At 36.5% G+C, this 23,620-nt stretch overlaps 1 protein-coding gene across 1 annotated transcript; it reads left to right on the plus strand.

Annotated features, from left to right (window-relative positions):
- Positions 1–3,940: 3,940 nt before the first annotated feature.
- Positions 3,941–16,064, plus strand: pmp22b (peripheral myelin protein 22b). Its single transcript, XM_052113141.1, has 5 exons — positions 3,941–4,102; positions 4,958–5,054; positions 5,303–5,396; positions 11,021–11,161; positions 14,847–16,064. The coding sequence occupies exons 2-5, from the start codon at positions 4,977–4,979 to the stop codon at positions 15,005–15,007; spliced, it is 474 nt and encodes a 157-aa protein (XP_051969101.1). The 5' UTR covers positions 3,941–4,102; positions 4,958–4,976; the 3' UTR covers positions 15,008–16,064.
- The last annotated feature ends 7,556 nt before the right edge of the window (positions 16,065–23,620 follow it).

Here is a 23,620-nt window from a genome sequence, read left to right on the forward strand (position 1 = left end):
AAAAGTTGTACTCCTAAAGAAATAAATTGTAATCATCACCACTCACATGAAATTAGGATGTTAGTCATATCAGTAAACATATAAAAGCTGTTTTATTCTAGATGGGGAGGGGCCCTCATGAGGGCTGCCATTTTAGAATAACATGACCAGCTGAAAACGACTCTCTTAATCTCCGTTACCATCTTTTTATTGGACACTTTCACTCTTGCATTAAATTAATCATGGCTAATTGTGAATAGTGAATTTCTATACTGGCATCTGTAACTGAAAACTATTGATTTTGAATGATGCTGCATCCACACCACTAGGTGTCAGTGTAAGTCCAAGATGACACAAACAAAAAGTTACTGAATGCACCTTTAAAGTGCACAGATTTTGTCTTTTGTTCCTAGCTGCAATGCTAAGAACTCCACCACAATGGCCAGGTTCATCAATACACCCGAAAGTGTTACAACATTACAGTTAAGGCTATCCTCCTTGATTGAGCAAAGGACAGTTTGCTCAAAAATAAAATCGAGGACACAAGGCCCCATTTACTATATGCTCATGTCAAGCTTGCATTCTCCATGGTTTCTCTTGTGTAACTGGAATGCCAATACATTCCATAGTACCACAGGGATCATTGCTCTCTGCTTGAGTCAATGGGTGATAAGCAAGGACAACAAGCCAGTCACATTGCAGAGTGAAAAATCTGAGGACTCTCACAGATATGCAATGATGTCGCATTTAGATAAGAGTTTTGTTCCCATCCAGATAGTCAATGGGCTGAACCGATCTGACAATAAACCTTTGTTCAAAATCTTAAATACAAATCTGTCACACTATATTTCTTATATTTGCTATGTGGGTTGATAAACTCTTCGTGCACAGTAAATATTTTACCTGGGAAGTCAACTACTCAAATAACATGTAAATGTTGTGAAAACCTGCATGGGTAGTCATACAAATGTAATCAACATCACTAAGAGCTTTGGACAGCACCATTGACCACTGATAGGACTGTAAAGTGGGGGCCACAAAACATGCACTCATAAAACTGACAGTGTTGACAGAAAGACTTATCTTTAAGGAATAAAAAAATAAGTATATAAAACATGTTACATTGTTAATGTTAAAAAAGAAGGTCCAGTTGTCCAATATCCAGACATTGCTATTCCCTAATCATCCCAACATATCGTGGACTCTATCATATCAGGAAAAACACTCAGTACTCTTTCAGTCTCTCTCTGCTGCCCTCCCTATTTTCGATGACTTCCTATTTGATGACTGATGTGAGAGAGGAAGAAAGAGAGAGGGAGGGAATCGCTCTTGCAGAGGAATTCTGCACATTCCAAAGGCCAGATAATGGCCATAATCATTTTCACACACAGACAGTATCAGTGATAACGAGAGTAACCATCAAATAAGTTTGTATCTTTTGTTCTCATGGCAACCACAAAAGAAAAAGTACACCCCTAAATAAGCCAAGAAACAAGACCCAAACTATTTTTGTGAATTTCTTTATGTTTACAGCCACATCTAAAAATACACATCATCATTTGTTTACTGTACAAATGTGGTCAAATACTCTGCCTGCTCTGTTTCTATAGAAACAGTCCTAAGTACAAAGTTGAACCGCAATAATGCTGTCATAATCACGTTTCTCTAGTTATAGCACACAGTAAATATGTTTTGTTAAAATTTAAATAACTGGTTTTAATAAAATATATATATATATATATATATTTATATTGTTGGTGTAACCTAAAATAGATAGATTGATTCAGTCAATATATATATATATATATATTGAGGACCGAAAGTAACTGTTGTATAACAGTTACTTCCGGTCCTCGAATCTGATTGGACGAGAGACATTCCATGAGCACTGATGGTCTGACACAATCAGCACTCCGACGCTTCACTGTGTGTGTATCACTCAGCTTGTGTTCATGCCATTCTAAACTAAAGTGTAAAAGCAGTGCATATGAGTTAAGAGCCATCTGTTTGTCTTTTTCTTTTTTACATTACATATGCTAGCCAGCAGGTGGTGTCAAAAGATCATTTGTGAATCTGCGTCAGCCATGTACGTACAACAGCTCTTCCTGATCACTTGAATTACTAAAGCTAGGACATGGCTTTAAACAAACAACTTCAGCATCATGGCTCATCACAGCTGAGAGACACAACAGACTGATTAATTACACTCAGTGCTGTTTAAAATGACGGAGGACATTGCGGTTTCTATAGTGATCGACTCTTGCGCACCGGCTACTGCGAAATAGGGAGAAATACCCCCGCTTTGTGCTATTTTTCCACTGAAATATGATCTTCAGAAAGCTGACAGCATTTCTGCTTGGGATTGGCGCATACTCCATCTCTCATTCTCTCTCTCTCTCTCTCTCTCTCTCACACACACACACACACACACATCCATCCATCTATCCATCCTTGTTTATCCAATAACTTGTTAGAAACAGCACAAGCTGTTATACAATTTCTGAAGTGACATTTTTGAATTACTAACAGAGGCTTGGATGCATCATTTGTTTTGAACCAGCAACGACAGATTCAGATCCATTGCGTAATAAAGTAGTTCCATTCACAAATGCATTTTTATGACCATACTCCATTTTTCCTCATTTTTAAAATGTACTTGTTCATTGAACTGTTGTATATAAGCAACATCACACTCGCAATCATGCGATATGGCCCTAAATCAGCACTGCAGTAATTACCTGCGGCCTAATACCTGCAGCCGAATCACAGCAGTGCTGATGTGTAGCCATATCGCACTCTTGCTCATGTGATATAGCTTAAATATACAGATCAGTTTCTCTGGATTTCTACTATTTATAGGTATGTATCTGAGTAAAATGAAAAAAAAAAATGTATTCTATAAAAGTACTGACACCATTTCTCCTAAATTCCAATTAAAAATATTGTCATTTAGAACATTTAATTGCAGAATTAAATGCTCAACAATGCTCAAAAACTTTTTGAATTAAACGCTCAACAACTTTTGGGTGGAGGGGGGCCCTTGGAGATGATTGTCCCCAGGGCCTTTGCAAGTTATAATCCATCCCTGGCTGCTGGGTGTCTTTTTTTTGCCACTCCTGCCTCAAAAATTAAAGCAGCTCAGCTTTGTTTTATGGCTTGTGGCCATCCATTTTCCTCTTGATCACATTCCAGAGGTTTTTAATGGGGTTCAGGTCTAGAGATTGGGCTGGCCATGACAGGGTTTAATCCGGTGGTCCTCCATCCACGCCTTGATTGACCTGGCTGTGTGGTATGGAGGATTGTCCTGCTGGAAAAAACAATCCTCAGAGTTGGAGAACATTGTCAGAGCAAAAGGAAGCAAGTTTTCTTCCAGGATAATCTTGTATGTGGCTTGATTTATGTGCCCTTCACAAAGACGAGTCTTCCCGATTCCAGCCTTGCTGAAGCACCCCCAGATCACCGATGTTAGATGGAGATGATCTGGGGGTGCTTCAGCAAGCAACCATTTGGAATTAGGGAGAAATGTTGTCAGTACTTTATAGAATAAATAAAAAATATTTTTTAGAAAAAAAAAAAATAAATAATAATAATGATAAAAAAAAAATATATATATATATATATATATATATATATATATATATATATATATATATATATATATATATATATATTCCAGAGCTACAGTATATATGAATAAATGTGAATGAATCTATTTTAGGTTACACCAACGAAATATCATATCACTTTGTTAAAAAACACTGTTACTGCAAAAATTGAATTTGTATTTTTTTTTTGTCGTTCATGGTATCCATGAGAACCAAACACAGCTAGTTATGTGCGTATGACTAAGTGCCCGGTGGTTTTCCTGCGCTATAGCACGGGTGCGCGTTCTAGAATTATTGGGAACAGCGCTGTCACAGAGGGGCGCGCCCTGACGTAGCCACGCAGAAAAAGGGTGTCGGACTTCCATAACGAGCCTCTTTAAAACTGCTGCTCCATACAAGTTATTAATCTAGTCACAGGGATCTGGACTTTGGAAGTACGCAGTACCATTGGCAAGAGTTGCGCTGCTGCATTTTGGTGTTTTCATCCATTGTTGTGGACTTACTTCGTTTTGCTCTCAGTAAGTTGGATTTGTGCTGCTATATAACGATTTACTAAAGTATGTTGCCTGTTTATGTGTATAAAATGAGTGTGGATCAGAGAGCACAGTATGAGAGACTGATGCCTTGGCTCATCCAAAAACTTTTGCTATCTAACTTTGTAGAGGAATACGCATGTCTGTCGTTGACGTTTTATTAAGTTTTATTTAAGAATCTTTTGGACGCTGTTTTGCACTTGTAATGTGTATGCAAAAACTTTTGCGCCAAAATGATGATGGCAAAAAAGGTGCACTTGATGGGTTTATGCCAACTAACTGCGTTCTGATTTACTGGACTTACTTGTGTGGCCATAAACAGACTTTTTTTATATAAGTTTGGAAAATGAAAGACTAGATTAGATTTAAAAGATATATTAATGGACATTAAAACACATGTATCAAGTAAAAATCTTATTATATTATATTAATATTATATTATTACACTGTGTAGGCTATATTACCTAGGCAGGGCAAGTCAAGTTAATTTAGCACATTTAATTCACAATTTCATACACAAACACAGTACTTTACATATAAAGGATAAAAGATGGAAAAATACAGATGCATAACAGTCCATTTCAGAATAATTCAAGTGGAAGACAAAAAATAAGAATACAAGACAGATAAAAAAAATTATAAAAAAAAAATGTATTACAATAAATAAAGGTAAGAAAATTGTAGCATTGTACCTACCATTACAATTATTTAAATGGAGCTACACTGTCTGAAACAGCTCTAACAACACAATATTTTCAATTGGCTTGTAGTAGTTCAGTAACTATGTTGCATCTATTCACTGATGTACTTTATCAGTAAAAACTTTCTCTGTGCTTACAGAGAACAGCTAAGAAACATCATGCTGCTCCTCTTACTTGGAATCGTCATTCTGCACATCGCAGCACTGGTGCTGCTCTTCGTGTCCACTATAGTCAGCGTAAGTAAAACTGTTCTGCATTCTATCTATCTATCTATCTATCTATCTATCTATCTATCTATCTATCTATCTATCTATCTATCTATCTATCTATCTATCTATCTATCTATCTATCTGCGTAAGTAAAACTGTCTGTCTGTCTTTAGTTATTACACTTGATACATGTTATTATAGATTAAAAGATACTGATGGACACAGTTTCAGTTGTCTTTGGTCTTACTGATAAGGTTTCTCACATCCTCTAACAGGCATGGGTTGTGAATCCCGCCAGCAGCTCAGACCTCTGGACAAACTGCACCACAATCAATGAAGACTATAAATGTGACCCTGGAAGCTCTGGAGGTTAGGACCTTGCTACGATTTTATTTCAAAATGTAGTTAAAAAGCAATCTGCAATGCAATCATACATATACAATAATGTTGTAATGTTGTAATGTTGCTATAATGTTGCTTTCACATTTGAAAAAAAAAAAAAAAAAAGTTGACTGCAGGCACCCTTGGTATGTCATCATAGCAGGTTATTCACGGAGGGGTTGAACTTGGCATAGCTGTCAAAGCCCCTTTTGCTTGTTTACCACACTCTTTGGTGGGTGTGCCCATTTTGACTCACACCTCTATACTGCCATCTAGGGCTGAGAATGCACGCGTGCAGTTTAAATCTACAACAGATCCCTCTTCAACATCAGCTCATGCAAACTGTATAAATAGTCTGGCTGCCATGGCTGAGCTTGGGCCCCTTGTTTGGGAGTGGAAAGTGCCGGGGTGAAGAGAGGTTTGAGAACATATAGGGTGGGGCAGAGGTCGAGTATTTGAAGCAGCTCAGATTTAAACTGATCTCTTTGTGAATCTGTGTGTGTGTGATGGAGTAGCATTGGAGAACCGTAGGCCGAACATGGCGTAATTTGAGTCACAACCACATCAGAATGCCAGTGACAAGATTGTTAACAAAAATATGAACCAAGAATTAATTCAATTCTAGAGAGACCGAAAAGAATACATTGTTTCAAGTATGTTGCTGAGTTTTCTGTTACAATGCATACCTGCTATATTGCCATTTTAAGCTTTTACCAGAGCAGGCTTGTGATTTCTGTATGGTGCATTTAGAAAGAAAAAAATAAATACAGAAAACGATGGTATTCTCAAGCAGATACTGGAAGCCCTGTTATGGGATTTTCTGTTCTCAGAGGGTGTCATAGTTTTAGTACGAGAACCGCCTCTCTATGTGTTTTGGTAATGAGGCTGGACCAGAATGCTTCGCTGTGTTATTTTATAGCTCCCAAGTATGTTGGCGTAGCTGCTACGATGTGCAGTGTTTGTTTAGGGTGTGGCGTGGTGTGATGCAGGGGTGGGCACAGAGGGCTTTTCTGTCCTTCTCCCCTGTGCTTGATCAGAAGCAGTAAGGTCGTTTCTCTTTGAATGTTTCCAGCTTCTGCATAAGTAGTTATTTACTGGACATATGGGCTCTCTTTAAAGAGGTTATTTCTGTTTTTTCACTGGTGCATCTAATGGCAAGAAAATCCCATTTGCAAGAAATCCTGCTGAATTAGCTGCATTTATGACATAATGTTGATCACAAAACAAACAAACAGAATGCTTGTCCCTCCTTTCTCTAGAAAAAAGAAAACAATTTCGGACACTTTTAATAGAAGTGAATGGTGCCGCTGCATAAACGTTAAAATACACACTGTTTTAAAAGGGTAACCACAAGATGTTACATTGTACATGTTAACATGAGTTATAAAGTTACATGAGTTAATCTGTGTGAAGTTATATCCAATGTTACTACTTTTTGTCATGACAATGAAACCTTGTAATTTCGGTATTAGATGTAACAAGAAACACAGTAAGCAATTTTAGCACATTATAATCATGTTAACATGTATAATGTTTACATCTTTGGCTACACTTTTGTTAATTGTAACATTTATGGACTGGCCCCATTAACTTCCATTGATTATCGGAATGAACTGCCTCCGGAGAGCAGCTTGCAATGCATCCTAAAAGGGATAGTTCACCCAAAAATAAAAATGATGTCATCAGTCACTCACCATCATGTTTTTTTCCAAAACTTTCTTTTCTCAGTAGAACACAAAAATGTTAAGCAGTGTCTTATTATCAGTCACCATTCACATTGATTTTAATTTTGAATTATTTTTTTCTTCTTTTTTCAAACAATAAATTGAATGGTGACTGAGGCTGACATGTGACCTAAAATATTTTGGGTTCCACTAGAAGGTAGAAAGTGGGCTTGGGGAAATATGAGGATAAGCAAGTAATAACAGAATATTTTATCCCTTAAAAATCTACTGCACAATGTTAAACATGAAAAGTACAATACCTGCAGGGAACACTATTGAACTTGGGTTTAGACCAAGTGATCAAACCAATTGTAAAAAAAAAAAAAAGATAGCCTAAGATCACCTGAATGGTGTATTTTACACCAGGACTGAGAAAGAACAGCTGACATGGAGAAACTACTACACCTGCAGCTATAGCATGAATTAAATCCTAGTCATCATCCTGATATTGAAATCTGTTTCAGTGATGAAACTGGGAATCTAACATGAACACACACATACTCACACTTCTGTGTTATGTTTCCCTTGTGCTTACTTATCATCTGTTAAGCCACATTCTGCACACCAAAGACCATAGAACTGTTAATGCAAACAGAGAATCTCCTCTTCAAAACCTAAACTTTCTGCCTTGAAATAAGCTATTAGGACTATTGATATATCCATGTACTGCAATGGATACATGGCAGGAGACACAAATGCTGTACATTAGGTTGTTGTCAAGCTCAGAAAGGGTCTTCAGCCACACCTTATATCATGAAACTCCAAATGTCATAGAATATCATATCAGGAAGGAAAAGACAATGTGTTTACTTCTTGAAGATTGATAAACTGAGGATGTTACTAAATAGATTTAGTAACAGTGAACAGATGAACTTCCCAAGAGGATGCTATTCTATTTTTACTTAATCGTTGAGAGATAAAACCTAATTGAATTAGAATCCGCTTTTTTGCCCAGTATGTTTACACATACAAGGAATTTGTCTCTGTGACAGGAGCTTTTTGTGCTTTTTTTTTAGCTCTAATTGTATCATTTGTATTGTGGTTGTGGTAACCCAATACATCCACAGATAGCAACAGAGCCATGTATTTATGGATGCATATGAGAACGGTCCCCTCATGTGATCTCCAATGAGATGTATTCTGAAAAGAACAAATGCCATAAATAAGGATTTCTTATCCTTTTAGGGTTATCCATATCTGCCTGAGCTTTAGCCTAATATTTTACTGTCTAGAACATTCATATTTTAATGCCAATGTTTACTTACATTAGCGCACAAGAAACCTCCATTTGTGGACTTGTTCATTCACTATAATTATCTACATCCATTTTCTGTTTGGAAGAAATGGTATTACTGTCAATTGTTGAGAATAATGCAAGTAAACTGGACTTCTACACACAAAAAAGGACCTTAGCAGCAGGCTGATACAAGCAGATGGTAGGGACTTTGAGAGATCTCTAAATAAAGTGAAAGCAAAAATACCAAAAAATTATTCTGCTTTAGGCTAAAGTAGAGGGTTTGGTTCTTACTTAGGCTGCAGTAAAGGGTCTGATTCTGCTTTAGGCTGGATTGGACAGCATGATTCATTTTTAAACTGTATTAGGTGGACTGATTCTACTTTATGCAGTAAAGGGGCTAATTCTGCTTTAGGCAGGACTAGATATCTACTAGGACTAGACGTCTAGTATCTATATCGTTTGAATGGAATAGAAGGTCTGATTATACTTCATGCTGGAGTAAAAGTTCTCATTCTGTTTTAGGCTAGACAAGAGAGTCTGATTTGTCTTTAGACTAGATTAGAGGCCCTGATTCTGCTTTAGGCTGGACTTGAGAGACTGATTTTGCTTTAGGCTGGATCGGAGAGTATGATTTGTCTTTAGTCTTGATTTGAGGGTCTGATTCTACTTTTTGGTGCAGTAAAGGATTTGATTCTGCTTTGTGGCTGGACTAGAGAGTCTGATTCTGCTTTAGACTGGACAAGAGACTCTGATTAATCTTTAGACTAGATTAGAGGGTCTGATTCTTCTTTATGATGAAAAGACCTAATTCTGCTTTTGGGTAAAGCAAGGGGTCTTATTCTGAATTGGCCTGGACTAGAGAGACTTATTTTGCTTTAGGCTGGAGTAAATTATCTACATCTGCTTTAGACTGTATTAGAGGGTCTGATTCAACTTTATGCTGGAATATATGGCCTGATTCTGCTTTAGGGTGAAGAAAGGGGTCTGTTTCAGCTTTAGGCTGGACTAGAGAGCCTGATTCATCTTTAGACTAGATTAGAGGGTCTGACTTTCTTTATGCTGGAGTAAATGGCCTGATTCTGCTTTTTGCTGGACTAGAGAGGGTCTGACTTTCTTTATGCTGGAGTAAATGGCCTGATTCTGCTTTAGGGCGAAGAAAGGGGTCTGTTTCAGCTTTAGGCTGGACTAGAGAGTCTGATTAATTTTAGATTAGATTAGAGGGTCTGATTCTTCATTATGCTGGAGTAAAGGGCCTGATTCTTCTTTTGGGTGAAGCAAGGGGTCTGTTTAGGCTAGAGTATAGTGTCTGGTTTTTATTTACGGTCACGTTAAAGCACTGATTTTAAGCATGAGTAGAACATCTGATTCTTCTTTAGTGGCTTGACTGTTCTAGTGGCCATAAAGGGAGCGGCAGACACAGCTGAACATGAGAGGAAAGAGAGAGAGGTGGAAACCTGATGCTACAGGAATGACCCACGGAGAAGAAATAGACATGCTGTACAATCCATGCATTCCACTTATTACTGCTTGGGCACACAGATGATGGACAGATGTTTATGTACAAAACTTTTACTCCTTATACTAGTTTTGCATAATCATAGTAAATTGCACACATAATGTACACATGATTTGGAATAACAGCAAGAAATGATTCCTCAATCTCAAGTGAAGAAAAACAATGATTAGACATTAATGTCTGTTGTCCATTACACTGAGTTTGTCACCATAGTGTAGCCTACATATGGTGTACATGTGGAACATTCCAAAGCCAGAATTACACACTACATATTAAAATAAACATCTGCCACAACATTCTTCATCAGTCCCAAAGTCCCACACAACATACCCACATTATGCTATTGACTTTCAATTGATGGAAGTCTAAACATCTAAGCTTTTGTCTTGTAAATCAATATCTCTTTTAAATGTGAATCACGAATATGTGCAAAACAAGAGACACAAATTTCCTGGAAGGCAGGAAATACTAATGCAAACACTAACTTTGTAATTGTAAAAAGTCGGAATGGCCCTAATGCAGTAATAATCATGCCAAACAGGGGGCTTTTAAAGCCATATAATGCAGGTATCACAGAGTTAATGGACCTACTAGTAAGCTGCCTTGTTTTGGCCTTGGGACATCTAAAGAGAATCAATATCAGGTACCGGTATCCTGCTAAGAGCTTTTAGGAACAGAATCCTCATTATGTGATTACACGATGCATTAAGGGTTTCTAGCAGGCTGACAGCCCATGAATTCTCCGATGCTCAGTATCCATGACACAACTATCAAAACTTTCAATGCAATATATTGGAAACAACAAGTGTTCATTACGAACTGATATTTTGCATAATTTTTTTTTGCTGACACTTCCCAGCAATGGCAATATCAATAATAAATGTCCAAGTGCACATCTCAAATTGCACTGCAATTTAAAAGGTATTGTCTGAAGTTGAATATAATAGTGCGACTAAATCTATTGTGATCGATCAATAATATCAGATGAGATAGAAGACAAAGGCCTGCGAGGCTCTTCCCCTGCAAGAGCAATTGTTTTTATTTCTATAAAGATACACAATAACTCCCTTAAGTGGTTTCAGGAATAAGTAAAAGCACTAATGTATTGAAATGGTTTCTCTCTGTCTCTCTTCAGTTTGGATCCAGGCAGTCCAAGCTCTCATGATCCTATCAATCATCTTCAGCATCCTGTCCCTCTTCCTGTTCTTCTGCCAGCTATTCACACTGCAAAAGGGTGGACGCTTCTTCCTTACCGGAGCATTCCAGATCCTTGCTAGTGAGTATCATGACATCACAGTACCAGTATGAACACAATTGACTAATTTTTTTTCTTATGATCTAAAGTATTATGTTTAAATATTGAAAATTAGTTTTGTAGACAAAATATTGTGTACATTGAACATTGAAATGGATGATTTGGACTGGATAGTGGAAAGGATAAGCAGCTAACAAGTACCCACGATACATGGGAACTCCTTCAATACTGTCAAAAAGCATCCCAGATAAATACATCAAGAAGTTGTTTATGAATACCCACATTTTAGGCTAAAATATAAGATATTTTTGTTTTTGTTTAAAATTTGCTCACTGCTGTACATAATCTCCATATATCCATTTTTGTTTTTAACCATATTTCTTGTTATTAACACTTTTTATTTATTCACATACATAATACAAAACAAAGCACAACATTACTGAACAGAATCAACAATTATCCCTTTTTTAACCACCATTAATTCCCTACCCAACCCCATCCTAACCCTAAACAAATATCATTGAGGTCAAGCCAGAGTTACACACATACAATCTAAACACGGAAATAAAAAATGAAATATATCAATTGCTAAATAAAGAGAGAAAAAGAGAAAAGAAAAAATCCACAAAGGATACAGTTTACATAAAAACTGATGCCTAATGCATTTTCCAAAGGCTATGAGCACCATACAAAGAGTGTCTGCAGCCTTAGGGGGCTGTGTACTACCACCAAATATAGTAAAAAGCCATACTGTATTTCTAAATAACAGTTGTACACTACAGAGTGGTTGTGCTGAAATATGATCAATTAGTTTTTTGTAAATGGTAATGAGGCTGCCACAACATGCTGACATGCTCATGCAGTGTTAATGGACCCAAAGTACACACAGTACAAATGAAAGAGAGCGTTGAATGGCAAATTACAAGAGTAAATTGCTTAATTACAAATGTGTTTGAGCTTGTTATACTGTACACAACCGGCTCAGGTCATCTGGGATCCATTGCCATTTATTAATAAAAGATCAAAACCTTCCTCATAATGATTTTCTGATATGGAGATCTACGGGACATCTACTGATCTCCTCTATTTCTATGGAGGTGCATATGCATTTATTCTGCTAGATGAAAAGACTTGGCCTTGTTAGTCTAATGAGGCCTGTCAACTCTTATTAAACATCAGAAAATGCAGAAAGCCCTTTAATGTGCTCTGCCATGGACAATCTTCCTGCAGATAATGTGGTTATAATTTCGTAAGATTAACTAATGCAACATGCAGAATTACCAATCATAGAACATTCCCCTAACATGGTATGTGTATGGTTCCCATTTGGCTATTTTTGGCAAATAAATTCCTAACATTCTCAGAATGTTCTTTTTAGGTTTTATGTTGTATAACCATAAATTAACATTGTTTAACATTCCCAAAAGAACCAAAAATTGCTCACCGGGTGGTCACCAAAATGAGCGGTGTCTCTCTTCATTTACCACAAACAGTGTAAAGGGATTAAATATAGAAAGATGAGTTTTGCAGTCATTTTCTGTAACTGGAAATGTAATTTATGTTAAATTATAGCTCTCATTATGAACGTTAAATTAGATTTTAGAGTCTTTAGGCTGTATTGAAGATGGAACATTATTGTAGATCATTACAGTTCTTGGATGATGAATTGTTCTGTGGGCGCCATCAAGGCTTCTTGATCTTTCGGAAGATACTGAGGGCTTTTAGGGCTCTTGTCAGTAGCTCACGTTGGATAGGAAGGGCACTCTAATTGAAAACTAAATGTCAGGGGAATGCTGAGGGTGTAAACAGCACAAAGCAAGACAGTTACAGGTGCCCACTGGATTGGCACCGGATACATGGCCACTGCCACAAGATAAAATGTCAAGACTGGCACTCTGGGGGTGGTCTGTGGCCGCCTGGCAGTAAGGAACATTCTGAAAGTGCCTTGTCATGTTTCCTTCCTCTCACGAAGTCGTAAAGAGATAGTTCACCCAAAAATGAATATTCTTAATTTATCTACCCTCATGTTGTTCCAAACCCATGACTTCCTTCCTTCCATGGAACACAAAAGCAGACATTACGCAGAATGACAGCCTCATTCACCATACACTTTCACTGAACGGAAAATAAGACACAATTAAAGGGAATGGTGATTGAGGCTGACATTCTACCTACCAAATTGTTTTGTGTTCCATGGAAGAAAGGAAGTGCAACAGGTTTGGAACAACGTAAGGGTGAGTAAAATGATGCCAGAACTTATTTTTGGGTGAATTATCACTTTAACAGTTATAAGAATATAGGGCAAATACAGCATTTGTTTGGGGACTGTTAAGCTTCCTGACATTTTGTGATCTGGAGATTGTATTTAGGGTCTAATAATGTGTAATGAAAAATGACTCTGCACCAATGGGTGGGTCAAATACCAATTGCAGTGTTGCCAGATCTCGCAAGAGAAACAAGCGACCTGGTCTGGAAAAACAAGCCCAAAATAAACCAGTTGCCTAACTAAAACAAGCTAAAATAAGCTATTCTTTTTCCCTGTGTGGTGGATTGATCAGCGTAGAAATCATATCAAGCAGTTAATTAACAGTGAAGAATAATTTTATTTACAGATCTGCTTCTCAGTCTAAACCTGGCAGCATCAAATCTGTATTATTGCATCATCTCTAACAATAATTCAGTGAAGACTTGGAAACAACTGAGAAATATACCTCTAATAATGTTTTCCTTGTATCTGGATTAGCCATGCATGTATACTGTATGTAGTATTTATACATAGTTGTTAAAAATGTCTTTATTCACAGAATGTAACATCCACAACGCAGTTAGCCAAAGAAATGTGTGATGTTGCAGTTCCCTTCAGGATCAAAGCACTTTCATTTTTTCAGGCAATATAAAGTGGTGTAGCTCTGATATTTACTGTGATAAACCCTTTGGCCTTATAAAAAAAATTAACCGGTTTCCAGCATTTAAAATAACGTTATCACTCTGGAACAATTGAAATTCTCTCAATCCAATTTAAATGAGGTGCCTTTTGTATTATTATTTTAAAATGTTAGGTTCACTTATAATATTAGCAAAGTTTTTGCACCAAAAAATAAAAAAATAAAAAATAAAATATATCGGCAAAACATGATCATTATCCACCCTCATTATGACCCTCTATCAGAAACGCTCTGTTTTGGTGCTGCTTCTCCTTTAAGACGTTACAGTAAATGTCCACTGTTATGATTGTCTCTCTGCTCTTGCCTGACCTGCTCTCTTCTTGCCATTTCACTGCTCTCCACTACTGGGCGGGGCTACAGAGGTGATGAGTTAAAGTAGGTGTTGATGTGTTTTTTTTGGAGGCGGTCAGATGCAAATGTCTACCACAGTGTGACATCACAAGGTGGAAGAAGTAGACAACGAATTGTTTTGGCAGCTTGGTTTCAACAAATGCTTTTTTTGCAGTGAGAAGGAAGTTTTGAGTTCTAAAACTTAAAGTACATTTTTAGAGTGCGGTATATCAAAAGATCAAGGAAAATTTGATCCCTCATATCATGACCCCTTTAAACAGTATCGAATGAGTTCCCATATGCTGACTTATTTTCTTTTACTATCTGGTCCAACTCAACTATATAGATCTTTTTTTAAAGACACGTGTTTGCATTTAGGTCTCTATTTCATTTCTAACCAGCTAATGTTTCTTGTCCTCTACTCCCCCCAGGTCTGTTCGTTATGAGCGGAGTTATTATTTATACAGTAATGAATGGCGAGTGGGTCCATCCATCAGAGTCCTTTGGCTTTTGCTACATCCTGGCCTGGGTAGCCTTCCCTCTGGCACTCATAAGTGGTTTAATCTACGTCATCTTGAGAAAACGAGAGTGAGGTGGCAAACGTCTGTGGCCGAAATCATGTAAAGCGCTAAAGCCAATGTATCACTCTGCACCCACAGAGAAGTGAAATCACGTAGTATCTTCATCCGGTGGGGTCAATCAAAATCAACTCCACTGCCACCCCAAAAAGACATAATCAATACTGTCATAATTTGAAGATGTATATAGTATCTATGGTTAAAACCTATTTATAACACTTTTTACATATATGTAAATAGTATTTTATGTTTGCTCTGTTGACAAAGAACCTCAAAAAAGTTTTTCTTTACGCTAATTAAGTGCCTAGAGTGTGTTTTTGTCACAGAAACTTGCATAATTAGCCATAATGTGTGTTTGTGTGTCCTTTTCTTTCCTTATAAGGCCAAAAATACATATACAAAGTTGCTTTGAGGTATTTTAAACGAAGTGCATGTATTAAATTATAGGGACAGTGAAAGAAGTGTTTCCAATGAAGCTGCATTGAGAATTGTGAAGTAAACCATGTTTAGGAAAGCTGTTTTTTTTTTCTTCTAATCATTTTAAAGCTTTGTTTTTCTTTGTTTTCCAACAAAAATGGTGCTATGTATTTACCATTCCTTTAACTATAGCCATTAAGCTTTTATTTAGAAGGATATAACATGACTGAAAGCCACAACTAGAACACATTTGAATAAATATTTAAATATATTGTGTTTGTGCCTATAAAATGCTGTATATACTGTACAGTACTACTCACCAAACATTTAAATTTTATAATAAAACAAAATATGTTCTGAGTAACACATGACTTGGTTATAAGTGTACTGACAACTGTTTAGGGTAGATTAATTTTAGTGGGATTTAGAAAGTTACTTTTAAGAGCAGTATTAGCAGTAGGATTTGAGAAAGGCAGTAATTCATTTAGTCAGTGTAACAAATGTTGCTTGTTTGTAAAGCGTTTGGTGAGTTTAATCACATGTTAGCCTTGTGATGTCATCACAATTAGGGCATTACATAATTAAACACTGCATATTCAAATACGACTACAGAATAAAACATATGAAATGAAATAAAAATGAAGGAACATGAAATAGTGGTACATGGTTTTTTATTTTCTCCAAGTACACCAATCTGACAACTTATTGCCCTTTTGTATTTTAGTTAATCAATCGTGAAAAAACATATATTAAAGCATCAAAGTGGCAGTATTGTTGGGAAAAAAATGTGTTATGGACTGGCATGTTGGTGGTACATTTTGCATGATTGGCAACACTTTTCAATACTTGAAACATATAATTCTGCAATGTCTTGTGATGTTCTTGTTCTACTGAAACGCATAACTCACAGTAACTCATGGCATACTAAAAGAGAATTCAACGTATTACTTATCATTTCAAAATTGTCAAGTTTATTATAGGATCAGATTAATTCATCTGCAACAGCGAAAACAATATTGTTTTGTTTTGATGAACTGAACATGTCTGTTTTCATTGTTGAAATGGATACTGTGTTGGTCAAATGGCCCAATGAATGTTTAAATGATAAATCCCGTTTCAGATTGTATTCTGTGACTGAACAAACGTGGCAACTTTTATGCACAGCGGAAAAAAAATATTTTACTTGCAATAAAGTTATGATATCTTGACATGTTTTTGAGTGGAGTTGCAGTATTTGATCATTTGTCCCCTTTTAATCAATAAAATGTTCAAATAATTTGGTCTGTACTGGCATGGGACCAGCACTAGAAAATAAATATAAATATGAATACCTAATGCAATTATTTTTTTATATTATTCGACTAAAACCAAGTTACAACCGGATAGAGTTGAATTGATTTGACAAGGCTTAACAGTTATAAACAGTATAATTTGAATTCAATTTGATGTCTTGGTGCTCCTTCAGAAAACACATTTGAAGTGAACCTGTACCTGTACACTCTGTGCAATCAGTCTGAAGGAGTGCAAACTCTGATGAAAACTGTTCATTATGTTGTGCCTTTGATTTACTTCTCTAATGAAATTTTGTGTTTGTTAAAAATCGATTAAAAATAAATATTGCTTGCAAGATAATTGTTTGTCTTTTTTCTCAACTCCAGCGTAAGTCCAATAAACTAATGACAAAACATGTCTGAGAAGGTTCTCTAAAATAAAAGAAAAAATGGTGTCACATAGTGGTACAATTCGAATAGTGCAGCTTATTTAAGGACAAAAATCTGTAAAAAAGTCTGCCATCTAGTGTCGATGTAGTGTCATTAACATTTATATTAAGGGTCAGCATTTGTCCCCCTGGATTTTGTATTTATTTATTTATTTACATTTAGGAGGGCATATTTTGTTAAACCTTATATAAACACAGTGTGTCATCCATTTATGTTAAATACTTCAACTGAATCAATAAATTGAAATTATTTCTCAGCCTGAACTATCATGGATGTTACCTATGAAATCAAAGTAAAACAACAACAACAACTAAAAAGTAGGCCTAGCTGATTGGTCCCTATATTAGATTACTGTCTAGGCTAATACTGTCTAAGTGTCAACCTTCACAATCTAGATAGGTCAAGAGTACAATATTATAAAAATAATATATATAATGTTAAATAACAGCTAAAAACTAAACAGGCACTTGTGAAAAATGTTGCATAGTGAGGATGTTTTCAAAAATAATGAAATAAATAGTTATCATTTATCACTCAATATCATACAAGTCCAGTAAACATAAAAAAGCTAAATCAATATTCGGTGTGACCACCTTTGCCTTTAAAACAGCACCAATTCTCCTAGGTACACCTGGATACAGTTTTTTTTTTGGTTGCTGGCAGATAGGATGTTCCAAGCTTCTTGGAGAATTTGACACAGTTCTTCTATCTATTTAGGCTGTCTCAATTGCTTCTGTCTCTACGTGTAATCTCAGACTGACAAGATGTTCAATGTGGGGTTTTGTGGGGGCTGTAACATATGTTGCAGGGCTCCCTGTTCTTCTATTCTAATCTTTACTATTTGCAAAATAAATGTTTGGCTTTAGTGTCAATATTTCCTATTGACACACTAAAGCTGAAGATATAAATAACCATCTTAAGACAAATGTTTGTGTGAAATATGTTATATGCATAAGACTTTGGCACATATATATATCTGTGTAATATTCAGAGGTGTTTTTCACCTGAGAATAGTCAATTTTTGACCCTACTGCCATCTAGTGAGAAGCATGATGACTATATTCAAAAACTTGCTATTCCAACCTAAACTTGTGAGACAAATAGGCTAACTCTAACGAAAGAGACTAGGAAAGTTTTAACAGAACAGATTAAGGGAAAAGGGGGTTTGTGAAAATAATGTCACAAATCATTTAATCTAATTACACCATTCATGCAATCATCAGCAGTGGAATCATCAGTCTTCATTTAGCTGGACTTTGTCTCTTGCTGAGTTTTTGAAAGTGTAAATGCACTTTGCAAAAGTGTAAAAAACACAATGTGTTCTTTTTAATCACTGAACAACATGTAGTGAAGTTTCTGTTCAAATATTATAATCCAATGCAACTCAGCAGGAGATTTAAAAATAAATAAAAGTCTAAATTTATATAAATATACAAAGGTTATTTAAAAAGGGGAGACTGTTCTCACATGATAAGTTATCTCAATGACTGTATTTAAGCGACTTAAATGTAAAAAAAATGCTTGTTTTCTCTAGTAGTTTGTCTTATTGCAAGTTTTTAAATGTTTTTATTCTGTCCTAAAATTCAAATGCGATCATATTTATAATAGCTTCTGGGAAGGAAGTGGACACGATAAAACCCAAATTGTCATAGAAGAGTAAACACCAGTTAGGTGACAGCTTTTTGTGAAAAAAGCTCGGAGGATCATCAGAGACTCCAGTCACCCGAGTCATGGTCTGTTCTCACTGCTACATCAGGCAGGCGGTATCGCAGCATCAGGACACGCACCAGCCGACTACATGACAGCTTCTTCCCCCAAGCAGTCAGACTGTTGAACACTTGATCTATCAGGATCAATAATTAGCCCTGCACTTTGTTAATCTATAATCTCACACTGGACTGTCATAATTATATTCCCCACAATACAACTACTTTATATACATATATATATATATATATATATATATATAATATATATATATATTTCATATACTCTTTATTGTATTGTATATTCTATTTTGTGTGTATTGTTTACTGTACATAGTATATAATTATCGTGTTGTGTAAGTATGTGTACATCTGATATGTAAATTGTGTTGTGTAAGTATGTTGTTTACTGTAATTGGTATATGTCTCGTCACTGTCATGACTGCTATGTTGCTCGGAACTGCACACAAGAATTTCACCTACTGTTGCACTTGTGTACATGGTAGTGTGACAATAAAGTGATTTGATTTGATTTGATGAAGTGAATCCGTGTCAGCCGTTTACATACAACAGCTCTTCCTGATCGCTTGTATTACTACTACTAAAGCTAAGAAATAGCTTTAAATGGCTTTAAACTAACAACTTCAGCATTACGGCTCATCACAGCTGAGAGACACAACAGACTGATTAATTACACAATGGTTGCTGTTTAAAATTGCGGAGGACATAGCGGTTTCTATAGTGATCGACTCTTAGGCACCGGCTACCGCAAAATAGGGAGAAATACCCCCGCTTGGATGCTATTTTTCCACTGAGAAAGCTGACCTTCAGAAAGCTGACAGCATCTCTGCTTGGGAGTGGCAACATGTGATTGCACACGCTCCGTCTCTGTCACGATCTCTTGTTGTCTGCCCCGTGTTTCTTGTTTTCACATGTCACCTAGCACATTTCTTGTCACGTTTCCTTGTTGTCTGCCCCCGTGTTTCACTAATCTTTGTCATAAAACTACACTTCCCAGAGTTCCCTGCACTCATCACTGCCAGCAGTCACTCATTGTTCTCACCTGTGTCCCGTTTGATCATCACTCTCCCTGTGCATTTAAACCCTGTTTGTTCCACAATCTTTGTCGATCGTTTAATGTAGTTGGCACGTCTGTCGTGGTATGTGTTTTGATCCTGTGCCTCACCTGTGTTAATGTTTGCTCCTGTTTATTTCAGTTTCCCATCGTGGATGTTTTGATTTGTTCCCGTGTCTACCTGTTTTGTATTTTATTTATAATTTCATTAAAACCTCTAACCGCATCTGGATCCAGCCTTCTTGTCTTCCCTTCTTCTGTCGTAACAGTCTCTCTCTCTCTCACTCACACACACACAAACACATCTATGACTTGTTCTACTTTTACATACTGCTTGGTTCATATTATTTTTATGGTTAACATTTAGCTGAAAATACATTATATAATCTAAATTATAGCCACACTACTGGGCTAAAAAGAAAGTTGCTGTGTGAAGAAAAAAAATAAAGGCACAAACGGTGGTAACATATTCCAATATAGTTTTTTTGTAGTAAATTTACTTAAAAACCTTACCTGGGAAACATTCCATATATACATAAAAGTAACATTATATAACTATAACAAATAGGATCTAATCTATAATTTTATGTTTATTTTGGACCTCAAAACTGGATTCCCATATACATATTTAAACAAACACCCACACACGCTGCTTTATTTATTAGTAAATTCTCATAATTACCATTTAAGGGAATCAGATGATGTTGGGCTCTCTTGGGAACGTCTCTGTAAGGCAGACAAATTAATATTACCAATGTGTCTAATCTTATAATGATGGTAATTTATGTATGTAACCACAAAATCTGTGGAACTCAAGCCTGTCAGAATGATTTGCTGCTCTCCACCCTGTTTCCATAAGCCCTGATCCTCACCAAGATCTGGAGATGAAGGGACATAAAATGAAGCATAGCATGTAACCTATAGTTTAAAAAAAAAAAAAGAAAGTCTCACTCTCACAAAAAAAACACACTTTGAAGAGTTACAGTCAATTACATCAACACCACCTCACAACAGGATATCAAACTACAGTGCCAACTTCAGATCACAAAAGCTTAGTTTATGCCCTCTATGCCCCTCTTGTGTCTGCACCATAATTGTTTACGTCCTCTGGGTCAAGAATGAGACTACAAAATAATGACATTATCTATCCTGTCCCTCTCAGTCTCCCTCTGCCCCCAATCCATGTCACAACTCTTTAATTCTACCCACCAAATGTCATTAACGCCTACGCTATCCATTCTTCAGGGTCTTTGGGGAGATAATATTCCTTAATTTCTGGAACACAATGGTGAAGGACGCAAACAGAAGGTCCACCTTAATCTATCAGGCCTCCTTCAGTGGCTCTGGAGCTCTGTTTGACAGGCATAGCATCGCTGGAGCATAGACTGGGTGACTAGTGACACAATTAAACCTCATGAAATGCAAATGGGTTCTTTTTTTAAGGTGGTGGAGGGGGTTATTTATGCCTGAAATCACCATCTGCTTGCTATCACATGTACAAAGCAAAAGCAGAAATGTGTTGCTTTAATATATTTTCCTGTTAATTAAAAAAATAAAAGACATTTGAGTGTGTGTATTTCAGTGTGAAGGTGGAGTATAGGGTTAAACTTGAAAAAATGCACACAATAATTCATTTTTATATTTTATACAAAACAAAATGTTTTATTATTTTAATTAAATTATTCAGTACATTTTGTACCTTAGACAATGGAATTATTTAGCTGTTTCATAGTGACAAACAGTGCTGGTTCATGTGCAGTTTGCAGCATCATAGTCATTATTTTATTTTATTTTCTCCAATATAAAAATTGTATTGGCTTAATGAGAGGAATATTATACTGTATATATACTGTACACTCACACACCACTTAGATACACCTGTACACCTACTTATTATTGCGTTTATGCATAAAATCATGCAGATACGTTTCAGGACCTTCAATTAATGTTCACGTCAACCATTAGAATGGGGAAAAAAATTATCTCTGTGATTTCGACGGTGGCATGATTGTTGGTGACAGACGGGCTGGTTTGAGTAGTTCTATAACTGCTCCAGGGATTTTCACACACAACAGTCTCTAGAGTTCACTCCGAATGGTGCCAACAAACAAAAAACATCCAGTGAGCGGCAGTTATGCAGACAGAAACTCTTGATGATCTTGTTGATGAGAGAGGTCACAGCTCTGTACAACTGTAGTGATCAAAATAGCATCTCAGAATGCATAACGTGTCGAACCTTCAGGCGAATGGGCTACAATAACAGAAGACCATGTCGGGTTCCACTTCTGTCAGCCAAGAACAGAAAGCTGAGGCTGCAGGGTTACCTATACTTTGTATATTGTTAAAAGTATATTGTATTGTATATCATCCAGTATTGTAGTATGTAGATACATACAGTAGTATACAGTATCCACATTGTCTTTGCCTTAATTCAATTTAATCCATGTTGCAGTTCCTGTTAGAATCTGCCAACTGGCAAGTATCTCCAACTTTTTTATTCTTCAAAGTCATTTTATCTCAAATTTAGGGCTTGCTAAGTGTTACATTTTGTACACACAAACATGTGTATGCCAGTGCATAAACACCTTACAAATAATCTGGACAAACATACACTTGACCCTTCACACATGCACAAATATTGCATTTCACTCACTCACATAGACCATTGCCTTCTATCAAAGGTGACCCTCGCACCATTGCCCCATTTAGAACCTGATCCCTCTTCACCCAGATATCAGCCACGGGCTGTAACCCAGAAACACGTCTGGACTCAAGCTTTCTCGAGGGCACCATGCCGCCAGGGTCAGAATGCACCTGCTGTTTTATTTTCTCTCCTTCTCCATCTACTAGTGCAAACACTCATTCTTCATATTCACAAAAGGCCTTTTGCTCCACAGGCCCCAGATTTGCTCCCGAATAGCCCGATCACAGAGGTTTCAAGGTCAAGACCAGATTGAAGGTCATCAAAGTCAGATCTGCCCTCTGCATGGGAGTCTGTCCATCATGGTGTCCAGATGAAGGACACCCTGACTGCTTTTAGAGTTTGAAACTAAATCAAACCCATTCATCCTCATCTATCACACTCAATCATGCTAATGCATGAGAACAGAGGGTCTGGTCATAATAGAGGCTTTGAGAGGAAAGAATTCAGAGAGGGATGATGAGACAGACAATATATTTCCTCTGTTAAACATTAGAAACATGATGAATCGTGCAGAAATGCAAAACACTTAATACCAGGCCCACAGCCATTTTTATTGTCGAATTGCCTAAATGTGACAGGTAGGGAATTTAAAAGTGAAATCAAGTGATATATATTGATATGTGCAATCACTCCTTTGGTCTTAAAAATAAAAATAAACCTTTCAAGTTTATGTAGCTAAATATATACCAGAAATGTCTAACTGTAGAGCTGCATCCTTTTGAGGCATCTACTGTATACGAGTGGTTCTCAGTGGGTGAGTTGCAACCAAACTAATGAGATATCATTTCTGATGGGGTTTTGGTCTTGGACAACAGGAAAAAAAACAAAAAAAAACCAATGCTAAATGCAAATGATAAAATGCAACTAATCATATAAATGGGCATAGTTAGGTTAGCAAATTAGGCTCATCAATGGTGAAAGGGAACATGGTGGTATCATGCCTTCATCCTCGAAACCTTTAACTAAATTATACATGGTAAAAGAGAAAGACTATAATATGTTAC

This window comes from Xyrauchen texanus, chromosome 40, assembly GCF_025860055.1.
Source record: "Xyrauchen texanus isolate HMW12.3.18 chromosome 40, RBS_HiC_50CHRs, whole genome shotgun sequence".
Classification (NCBI taxonomy): Eukaryota; Metazoa; Chordata; class Actinopteri; order Cypriniformes; family Catostomidae; genus Xyrauchen; species Xyrauchen texanus.

Bases quoted from the DNA above. Each gene is read 5' to 3' on its own strand.
- pmp22b (XM_052113141.1), top strand. From the start codon at position 4,977: ATGCTGCTCCTCTTACTTGGAATCGTCATTCTGCACATCGCAGCACTG. The intron at 5,055-5,302 runs GTAAGTAAAACT...ATCCTCTAACAG, and splicing joins TCGTGTCCACTATAGTCAGC to GCATGGGTTGTGAATCCCGC. The intron at 5,397-11,020 runs GTTAGGACCTTG...GTCTCTCTTCAG, and splicing joins TGACCCTGGAAGCTCTGGAG to TTTGGATCCAGGCAGTCCAA.